The sequence below is a fragment of the Echiichthys vipera genome, assembly GCF_963691815.1.
Source record: "Echiichthys vipera genome assembly, chromosome: 23".
In the NCBI taxonomy this organism is placed as follows: domain Eukaryota; kingdom Metazoa; phylum Chordata; class Actinopteri; order Perciformes; family Trachinidae; genus Echiichthys; species Echiichthys vipera.
Genome location: NC_139848.1, coordinates 9193603 through 9218016, shown reverse-complemented (window position 1 = coordinate 9218016; position 24414 = coordinate 9193603). Strand labels below are relative to the sequence as shown.

Here is a 24414-nt window from a genome sequence, read left to right as displayed (position 1 = left end):
AAGGATTTACTAATGGTTAATGGTTAATGAAATAGAAAAGATAATGGCTTTTATGTATTTCGTGATAGAGTTATTGTTCCCCGGTTGATTTAAGAAGAAGAAAACGGTTCTTTTCAAGAGAACAGAACAAATCGATACTAATCATAAATTCTTTTTCTGCACTTGCTCCAATGTTACCCACCATTTAATCCATCAATTGCTTATGATCCCAGTCACACTCATTTCCTCTATTGCTCCCCATACCTTTTCACTATGCTATACTGTATATGATAAACTGCTGCACACACTCCATTAAAGAGAGAAATCATCTCTGAGACACTCTTAGAGGTATACATCATCAATCTGAGAGATTCAATGTATTCCAGAAGCTATTTGGTGATGAAGTTCTTTGATTTACTTTTTTTCACTGTACCTTGTTGATAGTGACTTCCTACATTTCTTAGAGAACATCCCTGGACTTCTGTCTTCTGCTGTGACATATGCATGCAGAGAAATTAATAGCAATACAATTTTGTGACACTTTTTCCAGAAGAAATGTAACAGACTCAATGTCTTTCAAGGTTGCATTTATTCATTCTTTGCAGGTGCGTTGATGGTTGAGGTAAGGCATTGGCCTCGAATGATGAGGGTCAGGAAAGCCCACTGGTCAAGGGACAGGATTAAAAACAGATTGTTTTTTTGGTATCCGTACCAGAAACCCAATATGTTTTTAGTAGTGACAGGTATTTATTTATCTGAACATAAGTGCAAAATGGGCATCAGGAAGAAAGTGGTACAGCACTGAAAACGCCTCAGTACAATGCAACATTGTCTACAAACGACAAAACAGACCCAGAAAATTCTAACATATTGTCAGAGGATGGTTTTAACGATTGATGGGGGAGGATTTTCCGTTTCATACAGCAGTTTTTATCCCCCATACCTGAGCGGTTGCTCTCAGAACAACTGATTCAATACAGTACATCCCATGACTAAATACTTCTGATGTTCTGATGCAAAATTGGGTCACCAGCTTGCTGTTTAAACTGTGTGCCAAATGAACAACAGGATAGGGGTTCAATGTCCATGGCTTCATAGCAAGCTGCTCTGCTTGGCAAGCCAGCATCATAAGATCGCCCCCAGGGTAAAGCTCAGTAACAGACTACAGTTCAGTCAGGAAGTGGGGGTATACTGACACACAAAGTCACCCTTCATAATGGCTCTTCATTCACGGTTGGGGCTCCTGAATGCACTACACAGTTTATGGACACTTGATATGGATTACTGTCACTTCAGTGCCTCCAATACACACCCTTTGATTATTTTCATGTGTCTGGTTTCTTCTTCGACAGTCGTATTTTTGTCCGAGAGAGGAGTTTAAGTATGCATTCCGTGCCAATGGTGTCTATTGAATACATGCCAACACATTTGGAAGCCATTACAACATCAATTGACATTTTAATAGATTTAATGCAAATTATTCGGCTTGAACATGCCCAATTTTCCCTATCACTTTACATAAACACCAATAATTCATGCACGTCTGCCTTTCATTGCCCAAGTGCATGCTGGGATAGGCTCTAGCCCCCTGTCATGACCCTGAAGAGGAAAATGTGGGTGTAGATAATGGATGGTTGGAATGATTGATGGATGTGCATGTACTTTTAAATCATCCCATCATTGAAGTGAAAGAGATGTCATGGAGGGAATTGTAATGCACCTCAAGTAAAACTGTAGCGTCATTGCAGAGGAGTTTAAGCAGCAGTTCCTGGAGAGCTGATGATAGATAAGAAACTTTGGGAAACAAAACTTTAGATTATGTTAAAAGTCGCTTAGTCCTTTAGTGTTAAAATCATGGTTTATGTCAACGTTTTATTGTGAAACTAAACCAAATGAATGTCCTTGTACTTTTATTAAATATCTTTATCTTTGATGAATTGAGCCAGGCAAAATATCAGAAACAGTTTTCCAAACAACATTATATCAATAAAGAAGTTGGGTGTATTTGACTCACTTAGAGCAAATATAATTCAAGTTTACTTTGAGTAAAAAAGATTTAGATCATCTTATTTAGTATTTACTAAAGGGTTATTTCTATCAATTTTACACATGAAGTTCCGTTTACTTGTCACAAGGAGCAATGACTGTTGCCGCTCTGGTGAAGTCATGTGGGGAAATGTAGAATCCAGTGGATTTTTACACATATTAAAGACTAAAAGTTAGAATATCTCAGTCTCTACTTCTTCGATTTTGACCAATTTGTCTCTTAAATATCCCATATTGAAAACATGAGATTTGTTTAAATTGTAAAAGGAGTTAGATGTGCTATAAAGATACTGTGAAAGTATCAAAATGTTAAATCTGCAGAGAAATGCAGGCTATGAAATTACTTACAAAATATAAAACCATCTTGTAAAAATGACAGAATTGTTAGCATTACTTTTTTGATTCACTGCACATTCTGAACACTTCTTCCATCCCAAAGAGTATAATTTCAACTTTAGACCTATGTCTTTTCACCTCTTCCATGGACTGAACAATTTTTGTCCTCCAGCAATATCCAACAGTGCGATTGTTCTGTATTTTTGCCGCTCGCTGTTCATTAAATGTCAGGAGGAATTAAAGGTAAGGAAGAGGTGCAGCTTGAATAAAGTAATTGGTGAGACACTAATTGACTGCAGCTTACTACAAAGAACCTGATAAAACTCTTGGAAGCTAAAGAGGGATCGATAATGTTACCCAGAAGAGATGTTCTGTTGTTGTGCTCGGAGATATGAATATTAATGAGGTTGCTGTGGTTGGGGGAGGATGCAACTGATTTTTAACAGACCATTTTATAAAATAATAACTGAGTGGAATGATGCAGATTTTTCAGACTGTTCTTTGAAAGCATTTTTGCTAACAAAGCTAATACATCATCTGGAGTACAAATGAGACAACAGACACTCTGATAAGTCTGCTTCAGTGCCTGTATTAACGATAGCAGCACAAATACTATTTCTGCAATAATATGCACTGTTATTTTTGTGTATCTAAAGCTTTTGTTTGTGTGCAGTTCTTGAGTGCTCATGTGTAAAAAAGACCTTTCTGTTGAGTCTATGTAATTACATTTCCAGTCACAAGACATTCTTGTCTGGCTGTGGTGCAGAACAAACATCGGCAGTGTTCAAAATGAATTGTCACAGTTGGTTACTGGTATATTGTTTGAGTTCAGGTCTGCAGACTTGTTTGACTGTAGCCAGTGTGCATGTGTGTATAAACAATGTAGTTTACCTTTCTTTCAGCACGGGTTACCTTTACACATATTGAGTCCTACAATTAGCCCCATTGCTCACGCTTCCAGATGTTTGCATTACACGTGATAACAGAACATCAGTGTTACTTTGCCGCAGCTGCATCAAAACATGAATATCCATCGTCATTAAAGCTAAATTGCCATAGCTTATAACAAACAAGGGGTACTTATCTCGAATGTACCACCATTTTTCATTGTAAATGTATGCAATGAAACCTCATCATGTTCACAAGAAAGGGTCAGATGAAGAGGCTGTACAATATGCTATACTGGTGGTGACAAAACATCTAAAAGTTAGAAACACATGCATATTATGCTAGAAGAATTGTTATATACTGTAATGCATTTCTCCTCAAGCTCAATTGTCATGACCGTATATGCTGCTTCTTTTATTTAAAGGCCCAGTGAGATTTCCAAGTCTCTCTTGATTATAAAGAAGGTTGAGGTGTTTTTCATATAAATACTTTGAAAGTATCACAATCACAGAGAAATGCTCACAGCCCATATTCAGAAAATGTGCTTTTAAACAAGCCATCAGAACAGAATTTATTCTGTTTTTTACTTTATTTTGCCTCTTTTTAAGGTTGTGGTTGTGTACTCATCTTATTAAAATGTATTCAAGCTCTGTTGAAAGATGGGCGCCTTGGTGAGCTTTAGTTCAGAAGTGATTCCATTTATTTGAAGTTAGTCCCTAAAGTAAAGCATCTCTCCGAACACAGTTATGCACTCTGCTAATGTCTCACCTTTAGAGGAACATATTGCTTATAAATCTCACAGGATCAAGCAGCAGAGGATAATTTATCTTCCCTGCTGTGTGTGTGTGTGTGTGTGTGTGTGTGTGTGTGTGTGTGTGTGTGTGTGTGTGTGTGTGTGTGTGTGTGTGTGTGTGTGTGTGTGTGTGTGTGTGTGTGTGTGTGTGTGTGTGTGTGTGTGTGTGTGTGTGTGTGTGTGTGTGTGTGTGTGTGTGCGCGTGCACTGGTCTGTTTGCCTCTGCTGGTTTACATTACTGTAAATGATGTGTGTCTGCAAACAAATTTATCAACATTTATTTATTTATTCATGTTGGTGGGGTATCTCTATTTGTATGTGCCGCACGTGTCTGTGTGTGTGTGAGCATTTCAAACTGTGAGGTTACGTGTGTTCTTGCAAAGGAGCTTCGGATGCATCAATTATGATAGAAAATGGAGAAATTAGAGAGGGTCCACTATTTCCCCAGAGAGGAGGAGGAAATGAAAGACACGCAGAGATGCAAGGCTGGGAAAAAAAAATAACTGCAGCCATTGTTGTGTGATTAAGGACTAGGTTTGAGCCATCGTGGGGGGTTAAATTATTCACGCAGCAGGAAAACAACCAAATGGTTTTTACACGAGTACATGCATGCACATATACATATGCACTGTAGTGGACTCTGATAACACATTAAGAGAGAACACCAATCTTTGGTGCAGCTCAGGGTAACTTCTAATTAGTCAGCAGAGTGCACTGTAGAGAGGTTACAGTTCCACATCATCGTACAGTATCTATAAGATGGACCTTTATGGATATTGCCTAAATGGGATACAAATTTTGATAACCATAAATTCAGTTCAAAGTTTAGATAATATTGCAACTCTTTATTTCCTGTTTATCAGTTACAACTTCTATTTATATTCTGTACAGCACTGAAGGCACACAAAAACCAAAGCTATAATGTAACATAAGTATGTACAAAATATACAGAATAAATAATTAAATCTAGTTCAGTAGAAAAGCTACAGAGTGTGTGCTTACATGAACCTTTTCAAAGTTGAATGTTTTCAAGAGTATGAATGAAGTGTAAATTTCTGATAATGTCCACATTGCGAATGTCAGTCACCAGCAGTCCATTGCTTTTAATATGAGAAACAGAGAAGAGTTGGCAGGTTGTCTGCATGAGAAACTGGAGCCTTAGGTTTATGTCAGTAACCATTCATGTGCTAACATGTTAATATGCCCCGCCTCTCTTCAGTTCAAAACAGTTACAAATCAGCCAATCAGCATGAGAAAGGAGCGGCGTTCCTCATACTGTCAGACATAAAATAATGATACGCTCACACACACAAACACACACTGAAGGATGGCTCTTCTTTTTTCTGGCAGGAATAAAAAAACAAAACATTTCAGCAGGACGTTGTTGATTGTCATGCACCATCTTATGGCATTTGATCAGTGCAATGTAATTTCTTTTTACAAGATTACAGTTGTGTATAATATACTGTACTTTAAGTGCTGTATTTACTGATTGAGAGAAAATAAAAACATCCTTTGTATGAATGTCACCAGTTTGTATAAAAATAAATAAAGGAACTATGACAGCAACTGTGCAGTGTATTGAATTGATCAAAAAAACTGACAGTGAAATCGCACTCCTAACGCTGTTCATCAATGTACAGTTGGCATTCTGCTAACTCTATACGGCACAATGAGCATTCTGGTTACAGCATTCCAGCTGGCTTGTGTTGACAGAGGGTGTAATCAGGTCAAACCCAGAGTCAGGATAGACTGATTAAACAACAATTCTGGGTCAAGTGGTGATCGGAATTCACTCACTTCCTTCCAGACATCTGCTTTATCCTAGCAGTATGTCAGACTTGGGGGTTGTGTGAGCTGTGCAGATCAATTCATTTAGTGGCAGTGTGCCATGGAAATTTAATCAATCATCAAAAGCTGATTGAGTGGATTTCAAAGAGGGTTTCAACCCAGGCCCCCTCAACACACCACAGTAGCTTCTTTAAGTGACATTTGGCCAAAATTACTCCACATTTCACCAGCTACATAACATGGCTGTCAACAGATAAAAGGTAACACAAACTAAACCAGTTACATTCTGTGCTACAATTAAACTTAAAATGATGTGCCCATTATATATATATATATATATATCACACTGTGGAAAGTACAGGAGGGCTAACAGGACAAGGCACTTGGTTGAAAACATAATATATCTATATATGTAGTTATTTTTTTTCTGCTTCAGCTCAGTTGAATACAGTTTGATGCTCCAGAACCTCCAAGTAGTCAGGCTCAGTATGTAAGTTAGCCTTAAGTTCAAAGTACTCATTCTTAGTTTGCTCCAGCATGACCTTGCGCGGTCTTGAGTACATAATGGTCTCCATTAGCTTTAACTCCTCCTGGTGTCCTGGGACCTGCATGTCAACAGCAGACTGAAGCTGGGGCATGTTTTTCCTAAGGTACTCTGTTATTCCAAGCTGCTGCAGCTCCTTCTCCCTCTCCAAAATGTTCCTGTACAAGGAGTTGGGATTTCCGAGAGTGACAAACTCTGCGGGACACTCTCCAGTCATTGGGTGGAACTTTGAGCTGGGGTTTCCCGTGAGCGGAGAAGTGTTCTCCTTCTCCATGATACTCCGGCAGACGTGATGCTTGGTGCTGGGTTCGTCGAGGCCATAATCCAAATCATCATGTTCCTTGTGCTGGGAGCAGTAGGTGGGGTTGCGACAGATCTGCACAATAGGACTATGCGATCTCTCTTCATACAGAGCGGCAGACCCCGTTCTTTGTGTCAGAGTGTGGTGTGTAGTTTTCTGCCCATACATGCTGTAATGTAAGTGAATGGGACTACTGCTGGTGTTTTCTCTGGGCTGCTCCTCTGCCGCTTTTTTCTTTGCCCTTCTACGCCGCCGGTGCACTACAAACACCACCAATCCGGCTGAGCAGAATATAATCATAAGTATAAACATAAGAAGGCTTAAGATAAGCACAGAGAGTGGGACAGTGTCAGTGAGTGAGCTGAACAAACCCTTTCCAGTGCTTTCAGGCCCAAGGGTAGCTGTCACGCTCTCCTCTCCACCTGGGGACATAGGGTAGTAGGTCCCTAAACCCGGACATAGCATCTCATGACGAAGGCTTCGTAGTTCAGCTTGCATCACTTTCTTTGGGGTGTGACACAAAATGGAGCCCACCACGGTGTCCTTTCTGAGTTTCTCCACCCATTGTTTGAGGCTGAGCAAGTCACAGCTGCAGTCCCAGGGGTTGTCCTCTAAATAAATCTGCTCTAATGAGTCAAGTTGATCAAGCACATTGCTCACTGGCAGGTGCATAAGTAGATTTTTCCTCAGGTTTAATTTGGTGAGGGGCACATTGCGAAATATCTGCGCCGGAAGAGAGCTGAGCAGGTTGTTATTTAATGACAACAGCTTCAGGTTTGGCAGGGGATTAAATGTGCCGGGAGCGATCTCTTTGATAAGGTTGTATTCCAGATACAGGTATTCAAGGTTGTGGAGCCCGACAAACATTGTGGAGAACAGTTTTTCAATTCTGTTGCCATTCAAATACAGCTTTTTCAAACTGCTCAAGCTGAGGAAAGTTTCGTTATCGATGAAATCAATCCTGTTGTTCGCCAAGTTGAGCAATTCTATACTATCGTATGTGACAAAATCATACTTCAAGAGTTTCTGAATCATATTTCCTGTCATGACCAGTTTAGTGGGGCTTTGCTGAAGTATTCCGATATCTGACACCTTTTGAATTCCTCTGTCCTGACAATGCATCAAAAACCCAGCCACAGGGTGATTGTGACAAGAACAATGCTCCACACAAGGACTGCTGGGAATGTGAGATGGTGTCGGTACCTTGCCGTCATCTTTGGCGTCGATCAACTTAGGACTCTGAGACACTTTGGATGAGGGAGTAACAACCATATCCAGTGACTTTGACGGCTCCTCTAGGTTAATATCTGCATGGGATGGGCAGAGAACATCCCGCTTCACTTTAGCCAGAATGGTCCCCTTAAGGTGATGCGGTGTGCTGCAGACAACGTCCCCAATTGCTGACTGAGCCCTCATGTTCTCCATCCAGATTTTTAAATGTAAAATATCACAGTCACAGACCCACTCATTGTCCTCCAGGAGAAGTTCCATTATCCGTCCGATGTGCTCCAAAAACCCGACATAAGGCAGTGTCTGGAGCTTGTTGCCACGTAAGTCCAGGTGGGTGAGGGGCACGAACCTGAAAATGTTGTTGGGTAAAAACTCGATGGAATTATCATTGAGGATGAGGACCTTGAGGCGGATCAGTTTGTTGAAGGCCCCGGGCTCGATGACCCGAATGAAATTTGTGTCAGCTTGGAGAAACTCCAAATTTACCAGGCCTTGAAAAGTGTCCTCTTTCAGAGTGACGAGGAAATTGCTATTTATGTGGAGTTTTTTCAGTGAGCTGAGAGTGCTAAAGACCCCTGGTTCCAGCTCTTGAATGCTATTACCCCCGATGTGCAATGAAAGGGCATTCTTAAGCCCTTCCATTTCTTCGGCACGGAGCTCAACCAAGTCATTTTTGTAAAGGTTCAGGTGGAAGGGCACACCTGACGGAACTTTGATTTGGGAGATTTTGCTGATGTTTCTCTGCTCACAGTTAAGATGAAGAATGCCATCTTTTCCCTCGCAGGAGCACAAGGACTCACAAGACTCACTCATAGAGGATGATGCCTGCGAGGGATGGATATCTTGGGACCAGGCGGCAGACAGAAACAAGCCGATGAACAGGATGCACGGCAGCATTTCGGTCTGAGATATCTGTAAAGAAAGGATGCAAAAAAAGAGCAATAAGTGTTATTTGTTTTACAAGTCGTGACACTATTAAATGTATTCCGAATAAAGATTCTATTAAAATGTATGAGACTGTAAAATTATATTCAGTCCCAGTGATCCAAATGTCATACAAGTTTCATGTGTTACAATGCATGAACTTTGGTTGTTCAATGTGTAACAGCGTAAAATTACATTCATGGATGCGTCATATGCATGAGAGGAAGTCACACGTTTGTCTTTAAATACTTAAAATGCCTGGTCAATATGTAACAGGAAAAGACAGTGTCTACATGCCCACTATTCTAAACTCCTTCAAATCTGTAAAAACAGGTTTCATCTCAATGTATCTTCATGAAGTTATCTCGACAGTACTTGGCAAGTGTAGAAGCTAATGGGAATCCTAAGAATCCATATTATTACCATCAGAATCCACAGCATCTACCCAGACACTGTTACATATGACTGAATGCATTTCACAGGGTGAGCAATGACAGTAAGACAGCATCTCTTTCCAGTGACTCACACTGGGATAATGGTACATTTAAAGAAATGACTCTCATTTGACTGATTTTGCTGCCCTTTATATGCAGACTCATATGAACAAAGTGAGTCATACAAAGGCAGTTCAGTCCATTTAGAGTTCATGTCAGAGCAGCATTTATAAAAGCCAGTCTAAATAAAGAACTAATGAATGGTCTTGTCTTTATTGTGGTACCAATTTACTCTCGCTCGACTGGACCAAAAGCCAAAGTATCACGAACCACACCTTTATTCCTGTGAATGTTCTCATTTGTCCAGGTCATCGTTATCCCCAGAGCAATTTCAGTCAAAAGCAACTGGACTTGGTTATTTGTCTAGGCACCTTTATTCATTAATCTGAGTTTTTATTCTGACCGTGTTATTTCACTGTTCCTGCCTGTTCTCTGTGCAGTGAAAATTTCCTTAAGATGCGCACAAGCAGCACTGTCCACTGTAAAAAAAATGCAACCAAGCTCTTATGAAGATAATTCAAACGCTGTTATAAGCAAGATGTATGTTGAATGGCAAGGCCTCAGCACCGAATCTAAATCCATTACATTCATTTGACTAAGATCACAATGGTTCAAAGGCTAGATCCCTCTCAGGGGACTGGTGGAGAGGATATCTTCTCATTACCAAGGATAACTATGCACCATTCACTGACATAATTATTCAAAGACATAAAACGTGGAAATATGGCAGGAGGGAGCAGCTTTTCTTGTTAACAAATCTGATTAGCATCTGGAAAGTGTCATTGTAACAAGACAAGGCAAGCTTAGTTCAGTCGATACAGCCTGTGGTGAACACTGTTTGTCAGAGACTGAAACTTCTGACTCATAATCCATCTATTAATGGTAATAGACTCTCTTTTGACACAAGTTCTAAAAAATACTTTCTCCCTATTGAAAGTCAATGAGACATAGAGCACTTATCTGGGGGTGTTTGCAAGAGCCTGTGCCCTAAAGCAGAAATTGTGGATTGAAGTACTCTGGCTAAACACATACATAATGTTAATATATCCATTGCAACCTTTGCACCTATACAGTATATTAATTCAGATACTTGCTACAGCCTGACTACAACAATAAAAAGATGCCTCAGGTTACTGCAGTTAGTTACGATAAAATCACACACACACATGCACGCACACAAAATGAAGATGAGACAACCAAACCTCAACAGAGCTTTCAGCTCCAAAGACAAAAGCTGGATTTGAAGGACTTCCTTAAATTGTAACTCCACTATTGCTTCTTAATTCTCTTTGACCTGCCTATTTTCAAAGAGCCTTGAGACATTTTTTCTCTGCTGTTGTGTGAAGACAAAATTATTGAAGAAAACTCCAACATCTTTGATGTATTCAGACATACACCCCAAGGTCACTCTCAACTTTTCAGCCACACTAGATCTACATAGATGCTCACTCCACGGACCTGGGAGCCTCTGAAATATTACAGAATGAATATGAAACTCAATAAAACAACTTAACACATACCTTACCAAACAAAAAATAAAGACGGAATTATCTACATATATCATCACAAACAATCCACCTACTGACTAAACCAAATGCCTTAATAATCCATTTTACTCATTACTACAGGGAATCACCACAACATCAGACAGAAAACACCAGAATAATTAGTTGTACGTTTTTGCCTCCTGGGACATCCAGTGCTCTGAGTTGCACAACAACAACAACGACAACAACAATTGAAAAATCTCTCAAAATGACAAGTAAACCATTATAGTTGATTAAAAATCAGGAATTGTGCACATAAAACAGTAGTGTCAAAGGTGTTTCAGTCTCGTCAACTAAAACCAATTTTGTATTTGGGAAGGGAACCTTTCATGTCATCTGACCTGGAAAAAATAAAAATTTGACCTGCTATAAAGTTGCTTATATCCCTTTTGTTAATATTAGGAATGTAGACAGATGACATACAACGGGAAATATGATTCAAATGGGGAGTCGTACGTGCCCAAAACTTCCATATTAGTCTGAAGTGAGCAAAAAAAAGGACCTGCTTTAACCAATGATAGGCAGAAAATTAGATTTCATTGTCTATGAATTAAATCAATTATTTTTATTTATCAATGAGGTGAAATATAATGGAACACAAAAATCTAATTTGTCAAACCTATTAAATATGTATTGTTTACACATTCAGAAAATTGCTCCATAACCTGGCATCCAAGAATATCCTTCACTATTTCCTTTTCATAACTTATCTGTATTTGCTTGTTTAGAATTCTGGTGGTGGTCATGGTACCCACGGCACTCACCTCTGTGACCCTGATGGCTTGTAAGACAATGCAAAATGAAAAAGACTATTGACAGATGTTATCGCATACTGCATGATAACACTGCAGAGGGCAGATATGGAACGGCATTAGCCCCATGCACTCGTTCTTTTGGAATTCTAAAAAGACTTCTCTTACTGATCCATTTTCCATGAAGTCAATGTTGCACTGAACTCAGCGTGACGGTCACGAGAGATGAAACACTCTTTCGGTGCCAGTCTTCCCTAGCGCTCTCCTTTTGCGAATTTCAAATGTGCATCTCTTGCTGTTAAGACAATTCAATTAGAGATGTACTCATGCCCCTGTGAGATCTCCCCTCATGCATGTGTGTGAAGCCAACTCATCTTCCAACATCAAATGAGTGAATAAAAAAAAAACTAGTAGAGCTGAGGAGGGATGATTGAATATTTATCACACATTGCGGCTTCCTACAGGCGAAGTAACAGACACAGTCGGTTTTGGCCACTTACAGACCCTTAAATAGCGCAGTGACACTGTGTTTGAGCCAGCTATATGTCGTATTGTTCCAGTGCAGTGAAGCCCAATAATTCCTTGGAAGTCCAAAGCGTCCTCCTGAGTATAATATCACAGTGACAAGGCTTCTGCTGTGTGTTTCGGGCGACCCTCACTCAGATGAGTCACGAATACACATGTTCATATGCCACATAGATACTTCTCCGACATTGCAGAAGGCTGCTATGATAAATCTTTTCATAATGGTCAGATTTAATTATATTTACTGACAATCCATTCACATACACTCCTCTTGCTAAGAAGATGGCTGATTTGAGCAGCTGAAAGACTCAGCTGCAGAATACATGCAATGGCTGAACAGTAAACAACCCTGCACATTGCTCACAACGATGTTCAAGTTCAACTTTTAGAATTTATTGTTCCCTAAAGGGACTTCTCTTTTGTCTTTTCACCTCCTTCACAGGAAGGACAGGTTTGGCTACAAGGTAGAAGAGTCTTGCAGGCGGTAATTATTTAGTGTGTGGTTCATGAACACTTCAATAAGGCAGCTAATATAAAAAACGCAGGGAGTTAGGTTCTCCACCGTGGCAACATGATGCTGTGCCATACTACACGACCAACTTAAATATTCTTTTCCACTCTGTTCTACTTTTTGCCTGTCTACCAGTGGACCACCAACTGACATAATTAGGCTTGAGACATTAGATTAGCTGGCACCATCTTCCTATGCAATGTGAATAAGCAATGGCACTAAATATATTGCCAAAGTCTTGCTGATGAGCCCATCTCACTGCATGCACCACTGAGATTCTCACTAAGAATTAGGGCTGAACCCTGAAAGTTGATGAGTCTAATCATCCATTGTTGCACCACAGGTGTATTAAGAAATGGCAGCAGGCCATGTTTGAACACAATTGACTATGGTAAGTGTGACCCATGGCAATGGATTACCAGATATTCTGTAAAAACTCTGTAAAGTCTGTAAAGTACTCTTAGTATTGAACAGCCAAATCCAATTTAAATAAAAAATGTATTCAGGAGCACCACTTCAAATCTAAATGGTGTTAAAACTGTTTCTTGCAACTTCTCCTGCCCAGTTTATCCTGTTTTCAGTATGAATGATATGACTGAATGATGACACAAAAACTTCTGGAAAACAGTGGCATTTGCTATACATTTGGTAAACCAGGGGTCACACGGAGCATGTCATCTTTACTGAAGAGAACAAAGCACACATGCCTTACTCCATTGATTTTGGCATGCCTCATGCACCAAATAGTTGGAGCGCTGCAGTAAAATGTGCTCTAATCTCCCATACATTTGTCATAGTTTGGAGTCAACTGACACACAATGCAGACAACACTATGTGAACCTGGATTTGTACCTTGCACACTATCCAGTTGAAGGTTTAGAACATTATTTTTAGATAATAGGAACACAGCTGTAGTCATGTTCTGTCCTCGTCACTGTCAAAGTAAGTAAAGCACGCAGGAGCCACAAATAGCCCATAAGGCAGGAGCCTAATTCCTTTTTCTGTAGCGTGCGGCAACTTGACGTACAAGTATGAAAGGCTTGTTATCCCTTGTGGCACCGGGCAAATAGAGCCATTCTCCCAACTCCATCAAGACTGATAAAAGTCACTTCATACGGAAAAAATACTGAGGATATTTTGTGGATACTATACAATTTTCTTGCTTTTCAAGGTTTAACAGTCACCTTCGCTCTAAACATTTTATGATCTCAGTCCCCCTCATTGCTAGGCTTTCCGCAGTCACAGTGATTTATGGATCTTGACAACAGGGAGGTTAAAGGAGCCCTTTTTAATTCACTGAAGTATGAGGTCCCTGTCAGAACCACATAAATAGTGAATATTATACCCTACAGGTGCATTTTCTACAGGTCAAGAATGTTAATGTAATCTATAATCCATACCATGAATAAAAACAATAGTATTCTTTAGGCTGAATATTGAATTAGACTCATTAGTGTAACCGAATTTTGTCTCAATAGTAGTTTCCATGCACATTTTGAAGTATTGCATTAGAGAGGCAATATGGAAATTATAAAATTTGATGCTGACATGAGAGAATAATTAAAGCGTGTCTAACTGAACCAAATTCCTGAAGACATCTCTATATTTTTCTCTCACGTGGTTAAATGTTTGGTTTCTGGTTAGCAACCTCTCCTTCTTCTACTCTGTTTACTGGTTGATTACAGCCATGCATAGCCTATAGTGCCTAGTTTATTTGCTCCAAACCAGTTGATGAAAACACACCTAATTTGAATTTCTATTTTTGCAACATTTTAAAAGTTCAAAGGTAGAATTCACTTGGCAATTAAATGGAAAGAGCCAATGTAGGTACCAATAATTGCTTCTGGTCCCATGGTACGCAGATTTACTGTCAGAGGAAATGTGCAAAAAATGTGCATACGTTTCTTCAAAGTTCCTTCTTTCTTATTTGCTTTCCTTTGAGATATCCACAGTATCAATGCATATTGAGTACCATTTGGAGTTTGAGGGAAGTATGACATCTATTAAACCAACTGGCCCAGATTCTCCACCTGGATAGGAATTGGGCTGCAGCAACCCATTGCTCCTCCACCAACTGCTGTTCCATGCAAAACCAAAAATCCTCTTGACAGTGTCTTTGGCATACAGCCTTGGTGACCAGGGAGGCGAGGATCATGCCCCATGCTCTGATGGCTGCTACAAGGGTTGCATCTTTAGAAACATCATCAGTGGCCTGTTAAAAAGCTAGATCAGCTGTGTGCTTTCACATATCATGCAGCAGTTCTATCAGCTGGCATCATATGGCAAGATATCAGCAGGGTGGGCCTCATATATTGAGCTGCTTTACACATAGAAACCTTATATCTGTGTGAATCCGGTACAGGTACAACAAACGCTGTTTCACTTCCTCTCTACCTTGTGTACTGAATAGCCTTTTCTCTTACTGTTCACTGCTGGTGGGCCTTAATTTGTGATGGTGAACATATGCATGATAGAACTAATAATAGAAGCACAAAGACTGCGTGGGGAGGGGAGGGGGGAGGATCTGCTCCCCTGGCAAGAGCGATTTAGCAGGCTTGCATTTCAAATGGTCTGTTTAACTAATGCGCAGTAATTAGTTCTCCAGAAATGAGCAGGCAGATTACACCAGTGTATAGTGGCATCAAGGTACAGTTTGTAGGGAAAGACATCTGCACCAAACAGATGTAAATTTTCTGTGTGCGTTATTGTCCCTGTAAAAAGAAACACGTTGTATTCAGGAGTGACTAACCAATGCCCAGCAGGACCTTTTTTTTGTTTTGGAGATAAATGAATTCAGAATACTCTACCCAGAGGCTGCTGGAGCTGGCATGTCTGGCACATCACAAGCTAATATGTGGATTTTTTTTATTTAATTCAAGTACATTTTTGCTCATGATTGTTGCACTGTAAGACAATTTTGGGACTAATTATCAAATCTGAAAAAATTGAGTTAATTAGATGTAGAGAAATATTGAGATGATTTCGTACGCCACTTTAGTTTAGGATACCCTACATGACCGTCCTAAGTCTCTTTGTCTTTATCAGTTCTCATCAGTTGGAACTGGCCATTTAAAATGGCGTAGCCACCCTCAGTAAAAAGGCCAGAGGCTAACAGTAATGATAGTGTTATGATTCACTCCATAGATAGGTGTAGGTCTGCTGTTTTATGTGCAAAGTTCAGTCTCAAAGGCGCCAGACTTGCTTAAAGAGGATAAACTGTATAAAGGGCCCTACATAGAACACCACAGGAATGAGAGGTTAATCAAACTGCAGTTAATGCCATTTTGTGACTTAAACTAGCCAATAAAACAAAAAATGGCATTTTCTGTATTAAACATGAGCTACAAACTGGGCAACAGCCAAAATGATTTAAAGAATATCTGACTTGTTTCATTATTATTCACAAAAAAACACTATAGTCTAAAAGATCCATTGTAGTCACATACTATATTTTGACAGATTACAGTGCCATGTCTCTATGTCATGTATGTATAATTGTAACACTGTATGCTTAGTGGTTAGTAACTTTTTAGTAACTGGACAAACTACTATACAGTCATCATAAGCTGTTTTTACGCTCACATCTGCTTGTGAAGGTAGTCATTAAGACCAGCTGAATGGTATTAATTTCAAGAAGCCTACTGTAAAATACATTTTAAAAAATTGTGCACGGCAAAGGAATCATTTCAATCATCTAGATTATTACTGTTATTTCTGATTTATAATAATGTTGATATATTTAAGAATGTTGAGACAATGCATGTCTAAGAAGAATGAAGAGAAAAAAAATAAATAAAAGAATGCTGCCCCGACATTAAGATGTGAATAAGCTTTCAACTAACCTTGCAAAAATATATCCAGTGTTCCCTCTGTATTTGTGGTGCAGAAAAAAAGTAATAACAGGACAGAAGATTAACACAAGATCACAGGCTATCTTTTACTGTTTGGGAAACATGCATCGTCAAGTTTGACCTGTAATAGAAGAGTTTGGATCATGTATACCCCCTATTCTGATTCTCTGTCAGCCCTGTTGTCTTATAATGCAGAGCCAGTAGAACAAACCTCCACCCATTTGACACCCTGAGCAGACTGATGCATACCTTGTGGAAATCCAGGCAACGATCAATGGAAATAACAAGACTTGTTGAAACTGCCAGAATCAAACAGAGCAGACTCTAGCAGTCTGCAGACAGAGACAGCTTTTGGGTTGATGGGTAGAAAATATTTTCAGAGATGACTGGAACATAGCTCCAGTCCATGGCCCTCAACGGGAAAAAAATAGTTAAAAGATGGAAAGATTGATTGATGTCAAGTCTGTACGCAAATGAATGCATCAACGTAGATACAGGTGTTATGAATAAGCACTTGTATGTATGTAATTGTGTATCACGATATCTCGATTTATGATGATACGATTCCACGATCATACTTGAAACGATCGTATTTGAAACGATCATATTGAATTATCACCCGGCCCTAACACAAATATGATCCTGTCTCTTCTTGACTGTCATGTCATCCATGCTTATTACATCTGCCAGTTTGTCAGTATAGTCAGTCAGTAAGTAAGCAGCAGAGCATCTCCTCAGTCTCTTCCTGTTCGTGCTACAGCTCAGCAGACAAGGGTGCGGTGGTCTGTTGAGTGTTGACTTCATGCTACATCGTCACCTTGTTGCAGAGGAGTAAGGTTGGAAATAAATAAATAAACATCCCCATATGGAAGCGCACCTTCCCTTTTCTTTTTTCGATCCCTACCTTTCACAATAAAAGCCTGATTGCTGCTTACCAAATTCCCTTAGAGGATTTAAAGAGGCAAATCAAAATAGCTTACATTATTATTATTTTTATGCTGTTTTATCAGGGCATTAATGCACTTTGGGCCCAATAAACAGAATATTTAAAAAAGTCCAAACGTTACGTCAAAGCGGTGACATGGGGGCGATGAAGAAACATGTAGAAAATTAAAGTTAGTTAGTTACTACTAAGAAAAGCACGTTCCATATGTTGATGGTCCCAGATACGTTTAATGATATGAATATAGGGCTCTGGATCCTCATGCTTGGGTGCGGACAATGAGTAAAACAGGTGCTGTCTCGCTGATGTCTTGAGTAGGCTTTAAGTGTGCGTTGATAGAAGTTGTAGACTGCTTTGATAAGAGCCATTTTCACTTAGCAGAGCTTACAGAGCACTGCATTGTTGGGTCTGTGTTGGGTCTGTGCCTTAAATCCTCCGGCACTTTGTGGGTAAGGATTTTTAGTTTCAGCTTTTTCTTCAGGGTACATCCATGCTTTGACCAGGCGCAGCCATCTTGCAACACACGTTATGCAAGTTGACATATTTTGCCCATCGCTACCGCCCTTATATAAATGTACATATCATTGGGCTATCGAATATTAGTAACAGCCCCAAAATCCACTATTGTTTGGGCTCTCAAAAGACTCTGGATGATGGAAAAAATGTGACCATTAATAGCAAGTAAAAGCTGCATTGCAGCGCTCAATCCTTGATGCAAAAAAGGCGAGTTTCAGGACAAACCTATATGAAAGGAATCTCAGTTCGGGAGGGGATGCTTTATACTGCAGTCCCAGTGATAGGAAAAGGGTATATATTTTAACATAAAGGTCTTGTCTAGGTAAGCTTTAAATAATTCATCAGTGTATACTTAAGGCAGCAACTTTAACGCAGTTAAAGGTGACTTGTTTTTCTGCCCTGTTTTCTTTTCTAAGATCTGGTACAGTGTTTTGAGTTAATTGAGGGTCTGGTGCCTAAACAACTACAGAGACATGAGCTGACATGCATCTTCTTCCTGAACATGACCTTTCAGGACGAATTAAGATGGAATGCGACAGAGGGCAGTTTGAAAAACTGGACGGCATTCTAAAGCTGTTTAAACCTGTTAGAAGAACAGAAGCTTCAAAGTCAAATCATTAACATGTCACACCCTTAATTCCCTATTCGTGTTTGGGATGGATTACTGCCACACACCTTCTAATTCTGAGAATCATAACAAAAATTTAAGATTATAAGCATTTACAGACAACACAGCCCATAGTGTTGCCTACCACGTCTGACGTAAGTGATGTGTTTGCATTTCACACGTGACATTGATGCAACAGAAGGGAGTGTTGCATTTCAAAGGCTGTTTATTGTCCTAAATAATGTGCTCACTGAGCATTTCGTCAGAACGCTCCCACAGCCCATCATATTCTCTGTGCTTCTTTCCACACAGCAGATTTTTCAATAACACATTCAACAAGATAGATAGACAGGTGACAGACACAGTACATGAACAAGCTCAGCACCTGCCAGGAATGTCTGTTTCCAAGAAGGGAATAAAATCTTGCTGCATTGTGCATTGGCATTTCTGTGAAATGTCACTTTCAAACATTGATCAAGAGCAAATCATGGATTTGTTGTTTTGAAAAGATGTTAGGTGCTGTGCTTACATTTGGAGTGAGGCTTTAAGTGAGGAGCAGCAGTGCTCCTAGTGGAAAATTGTAATCTGGAGCCCTACAAAGACTATCGACTTACAAGACTCCAATAAGCGATCCACTGGCCTGAAGCTTCCACCTTCCCTTTTCTCCCAAACCGAGAGGTTCATAGCTAGAAGGGCTTTTAGTCAAAGATGCCATTTTCTTCCAGGTGTTTGAGAAAACACACTCAAAGCGTGAGACACACAAAGAGGCAAGAGCTAGTTTTTATAATACTGAAAGCCTTAGGGAACAGTTACATAGGAAGAAAGTTACTTTTTCATAATATGAGTCCTACCGAGTAATTTACTCCAACATACACTAGCCGCACCTTACTGTAACACATAAAGCAGATAATACCAATTACCTCGCTAAGCAGCACAAGAGAGACATCCTTTTTTTTCCTCATTTACTCGGAGGTCACCAACCAACAGTTGCGTGCATCCACTAATAATAAAAGTCAGGCTGCTTTTGCTCAAGGGCTGAAATAGAGAATAAGAGGGATACTAAAGCGTCGACTGCAAGATAGTAAGACTTGTTGCGTCCAGCTAGGGGTTGTTTCATTTCAGCCAGACATGGGATAGCAGATTAGAGCCCCCTGCACTCTATTGCTTACGCGTGCATTTGTGCGAGTGTGTTTTTGTGCTTGTGCACGCCCCCAGCATTGTTTATGGACGAGCTCTGACCGTCTATCAACTTCCCTGAGCGCCCTGCAGTGTTCCCAGACACCAATTATGGTGGGACTTGTCCCTTTCTCTTCTGTATTGGAAGTGATGTGGCTTGCCCTACAGGGTCGACACCACCACTACACCCACATATCTGCAGAGATTCTGCCAGCGCCCACGGCCCTCCATTGCAATCCTGGAGAAATGATAATTATGACATCCACCCACTCAAGAGGCAAGAGATAGTTCAACTCTCTTGCCCCTTGTTCCAGCCCTTTTTTTTTGACTGATTCAATATTCTGTGGGCTCACGCTGCCTACTTTCTCCATGTCATAGAGAGGCAGAGGCTTTCCGATATATCTGCAGGCTCTCTCTGTCTGAAAGGAGTGTGCTTTAATAAAGTTTCACCATGCCCCTTCCCTGCTCTGCCCTTCAGCAGATACTCTTAAATCTGCAGACTTCTTTCACTGGTCAGACCAATTTCCTTTGGCTTTTTCACGCAGTACAAAAACACCTATTCGAACACACATTCGTGTTCCCCTTCATTGCAGGAGAAAAGAAGTGTCATAATTTCTAAAAATGATATGCAGACCTCCTGTTAACAAGATTATTAGGGAGAATCAGGGCAGTGAACATAGCAGCATGAAAACCTCCCTTTGTGAATCATCCTTTCTTTTTGCATACTTAGTCATATTTGCCCATATGCCTCTCCACACACCATCAATCAATAATTAATTTCATATTATTCAGACACATTAGGCTTAAGCGGGCCATACATGTATGGCATTGACTTCTTATAACTAATCTATTACATTATAAACCATTGATCATTCAAGCAAAACATTGGTACCCAAACTCAATTATGCACTTCACAACTTAAAGCTAATTAGACACTTCTTCTCTTCATTAACTTTCAGTTAAATAGGACCATAACCTCACCCTCACATGGAGAAATGCATGCAGTCCTGCAGGACAAAGTGCAAACAATTAGGCTTCAATAGGCTACAGGATATATTAATTTACTCCGCCTTGATCTACAGTATGGCCAGTCATGTATGCTTTATGTTAACAGAGTTGTGTAACGCTTACTGAGTTAAAGACTAAATTTGCTTCCGATAAAACAGATCCCCTCCTCTGTGATTGGCGCGTTAGAAGTCGTGATGCAGACTCCATTAAACACACCTGTGACCACTGACAGAAATGATACATATTCATATGCCACTGCTAGGCTGTTTGCTGTGGCCAAATGCCAACAAAATGAGGAACCACAGAATAATGGACTATTGGGTATTCAAATGTGTATTCATTCAGGGGAGAAAAAAAAGAGCCACTTAAAGTTTGCGGGATTTTCGGTCTAATAAATGCAGCAGTGTATAGAGACAGCACCGGGCTTAATTACCATACGCCTGCACAGCGCCGAAGGATACAGTAACCCGTGTGGCAAAAAGCCAGGTGTGCTGGAGATAATGGAGCCTCCTCAGCAACAAAAAAAACAACAACAAAAAAAAAAAAACTCACCAGTCCCCTCTGTTGTTACCTTCCTGTCAAGTCAAGGCACTTTTTTTTTTTTTTTTACAGACTCTCTCCTTGTCAAATCGGGCTTCTGAAACTAACTGTGCTGACACGTCAGTCCACATACTGTACTGTACATTTCCCTGGAATGTAGACTTTTTTTTGGTAGCCAGTTCGACCCTGCCCACAATGGACACCTGGATTCCGTGCCATAATAGGCTATTTTATAACACCTTCTATAAAGCCCATCTGGCGAAAAGAAAAAGTAATTCAGCACATCATTAAATATCACACTCGACTCTGCTTTGTGACTTACCGTCTTAAACTGGTGAAAACCGGGGGAGACTATTCCAAATGTCAGTCCATCAGTAGATACGGGGAGCCGACGCATTGGAGAGAGTCTAACCTCCGCAACACTTTCTCTCTGGTCCTTTAAAAACACGCTGACACACGAAGAAACTTCACAGGCTCCGTCGGTCCCCCGCTTGTCCCTCTCGGTCGCACAGTCTTTCTTGAGTCTGACACACGCGCGCCACTAATTATTCCCTTTTTTGCGAGAGGAGCTCGCGGTGAGGTTTCACTCCAGTCCCGGGATGATTGAGTGTCGCCCTCCTCCCCACAGCCTGCCCAGAATCAATTATCTTTAAGTTGCGGGTTCGAGCCAGGAATAGAGAAGCAGTGTTGTGATTTAAAATACTCTATTCTTCTTCTTTTACAGGCCACTCTAAATGATGAAAGCGCGCACAGTGTCCAGCTCTCGCGCCGCGCCGCGCGCTCTATGTATTTAACCAATCTGCGATATATTGGAGTTGCTTCGTAATTTGCATGCTGTAGAGGTGGACTACAGAGACTGGGAGCTGCGTCAAGCCAGGCACAATACAAAAAAGGAGTTCTGAGGGTACCTTTCACAATAAAAGCATAGAGCGAAACGGACACGAGGTCCACTGATTGTATTTAAAAAATGTACTTATGTCCTCTTTAACTCAATTCCCCCTCATTTTAGGTAGAAGCTTAACACCTACATATACCATTTAACAATTGTAAAAATAAACACATAAAATACAATGCAGCGTTTAACTATCTCATCTCTTTCCCACCCAAAAAATGAATTCAACAATTTTATTTAGAAGGGTAAATTGCCCAACATCCGGGATTTCCCTGTCTATATCTGGTTGTGTTTAATCCATCTGGGAAAGCTCTGTAGCAGTTATACAAAGCTCCTCCTCTTGGAGATTCTTTCAATACCAAGAAAAAGAAAACTTGCATTAATGGGCTTTAAAAACCCTGGCTGCAGCACCATGCCTAAGATGATAATAATAAAATAAGAATAATGATATACAGATGCATCCAAAGAACAGATGAATGATCCAATCAGTCATAAAACACTCTCATAAGACATTCACAAAACATGTAAAACAACAGAATTAGCCGTTATGAGAGAGAACATAAGGCAGTTCATTTGTAGTCTTTGTGGGGGATCAGCACAGGCAGACACACAAGCAGGGCAATCCTTCCACCATGCAGCAAACTGGGGTTCAGTCTGGTCTGTGTCCTTGAACAAGACACTGAAGTGCAAAAGGGTCCAGCTGAGTTGTACTGTAGCTCAGCCTGACCTCTGACCTCCCTATGGCACAATAGTGGATGAAGTATGTCGTTATTTTGGTTCATGCATATGTGTGATGGATTTGTAAAAGCCTAACAGTTTGTGATATCAAAATACCAGATACAACTCATTCATGTGCATCCCTGGAGATTACTGGTTGATCCCATTTCAAATGGGTTTGTCACAGGATTAGTGGAAATTCACCTCCCATCTAGAACATCCTAGCATGGTTCCTCACCAGTGACCTAACCCAGAAAAAGATATTCTCAAAAGGAGGTGGTCGCAGGACTAAGGCAGTAAAAATGAGAAATTACAACCTTGAAAATACTTGAGCTTGTAATGGAGCCCTTAGGAGTTATTGCAGAAAGAAAAAGTTTGACAACATCACTTATTAATTCATTTACACGAGCTGAAATAATCCATTTTGCGTGCTTTTAGACAAAATCGATATTTTGACAGTGCATGCTTAATGGGGGTGATAATATTTTAAAAGCAAGTGTTGCGTTTTTGAAATGGTTTTCACAATGTCACTCTCCAAATAACTCCCCCGCCAAGTGTCTCACTCTCTCTAGAGTGAATACTGCATCCTTTTAGTGGGGACTTGTTGAAAAATCCTCTTTAACTACATTGTAAGGTGGATTTCCTGCTAATGAAAGCCACAAAGCCATTAAGCACCTTTGCCAGTAAGTTTTTTATGTGCTGTTCCTTAGCAGGCCAGGTGCTTTATCACACAGACTAACAAATAAAACAGAGATAAGATACATCTGTGTTGTTTTGTACGTCTTTGTGGACTGTGACTAAAGGCCTAAACTGGGTGTTGATGTAGCTGCTATCTTGATTATTTATGTCTTTTGTTATTGATCTGGTGTTTGATCTCAGAATGAGGTGCGTTTTGTTTCTAATCTAATTAAATATTAGCCCTGATGATGTGCAGATGGGACATCAATAGACACTGCGCTTTATGGAAAACCTTGTCAGGTGAAATAAATGGCCTTTGTTAAATAGTGGTGGAAGTTGGCGAAGAGAACATGGAGATATTGCATTGACTAACTACAACGCAGTCACTCCCGACTGCTATGTCGGTGAAGAGTCTCCAAGAGCGCAGATGTGGAAGATCCGTAAATGCTGACCAATGAGAGCAGACTGGGATTTTTCCAGAGCAGGGCTTAAGCTAAGTTCTCACGTTAATACTGTCAAAGTTGTCAGTTCGCTGTACTAGTCACACACAGCTCACTCTCTAATTTTCACACTACCTAGCTAACCGGTGAAAGGGGGGAGGGGGTCGTTATACTTATGAGCGACACCTGGGTCTGCTGTGAGTTCTGGCTTTAAAAGCGTAGCACCTTCCTGCAGACTTCCTCTCTTCCCTTGCAGGTGCAGCTGCTTTGTTTGTTACAGACATTTCCACACACAGACATACTGGAATGACTTCTATAAATACATTTCGTATTTTACACTTGCACTCGTCAGCCTAGGGAGCTGGGTTGTAAAAATTGTATGTGT

The 24414-nt window shown here is 40.3% G+C and overlaps 1 protein-coding gene across 1 annotated transcript; it reads right to left on the bottom strand.

Moving 5' to 3' along the window:
* Positions 1-5035: 5035 nt before the first annotated feature.
* On the bottom strand, positions 5036-22083 carry slitrk6 (SLIT and NTRK-like family, member 6). The gene is made up of 2 exons (XM_083937650.1): positions 21625-22083; positions 5036-8820 (listed from the first exon to the last, which is right to left on the bottom strand). The coding sequence occupies exons 1-2, from the start codon at positions 21697-21699 to the stop codon at positions 6271-6273; spliced, it is 2625 nt and encodes an 874-aa protein (XP_083793776.1). The 5' UTR covers positions 21700-22083; the 3' UTR covers positions 5036-6270.
* Positions 22084-24414: the final 2331 nt, after the last annotated feature.

What these genes read in the sequence shown, in the direction of transcription:
- slitrk6 (XM_083937650.1), bottom strand. Translation starts at nt 21,699, where the DNA reads ATGCGTCGGCTCCCCGTATCTACTGATGGACTGACATTTGGAATAGTC. An exon ending in GTTTTCACCAGTTTAAGACG is followed by an intron (nt 8,821 to 21,624) that starts GTAAGTCACAAA and finishes CTTTCTTTACAG; the next exon opens with ATATCTCAGACCGAAATGCT.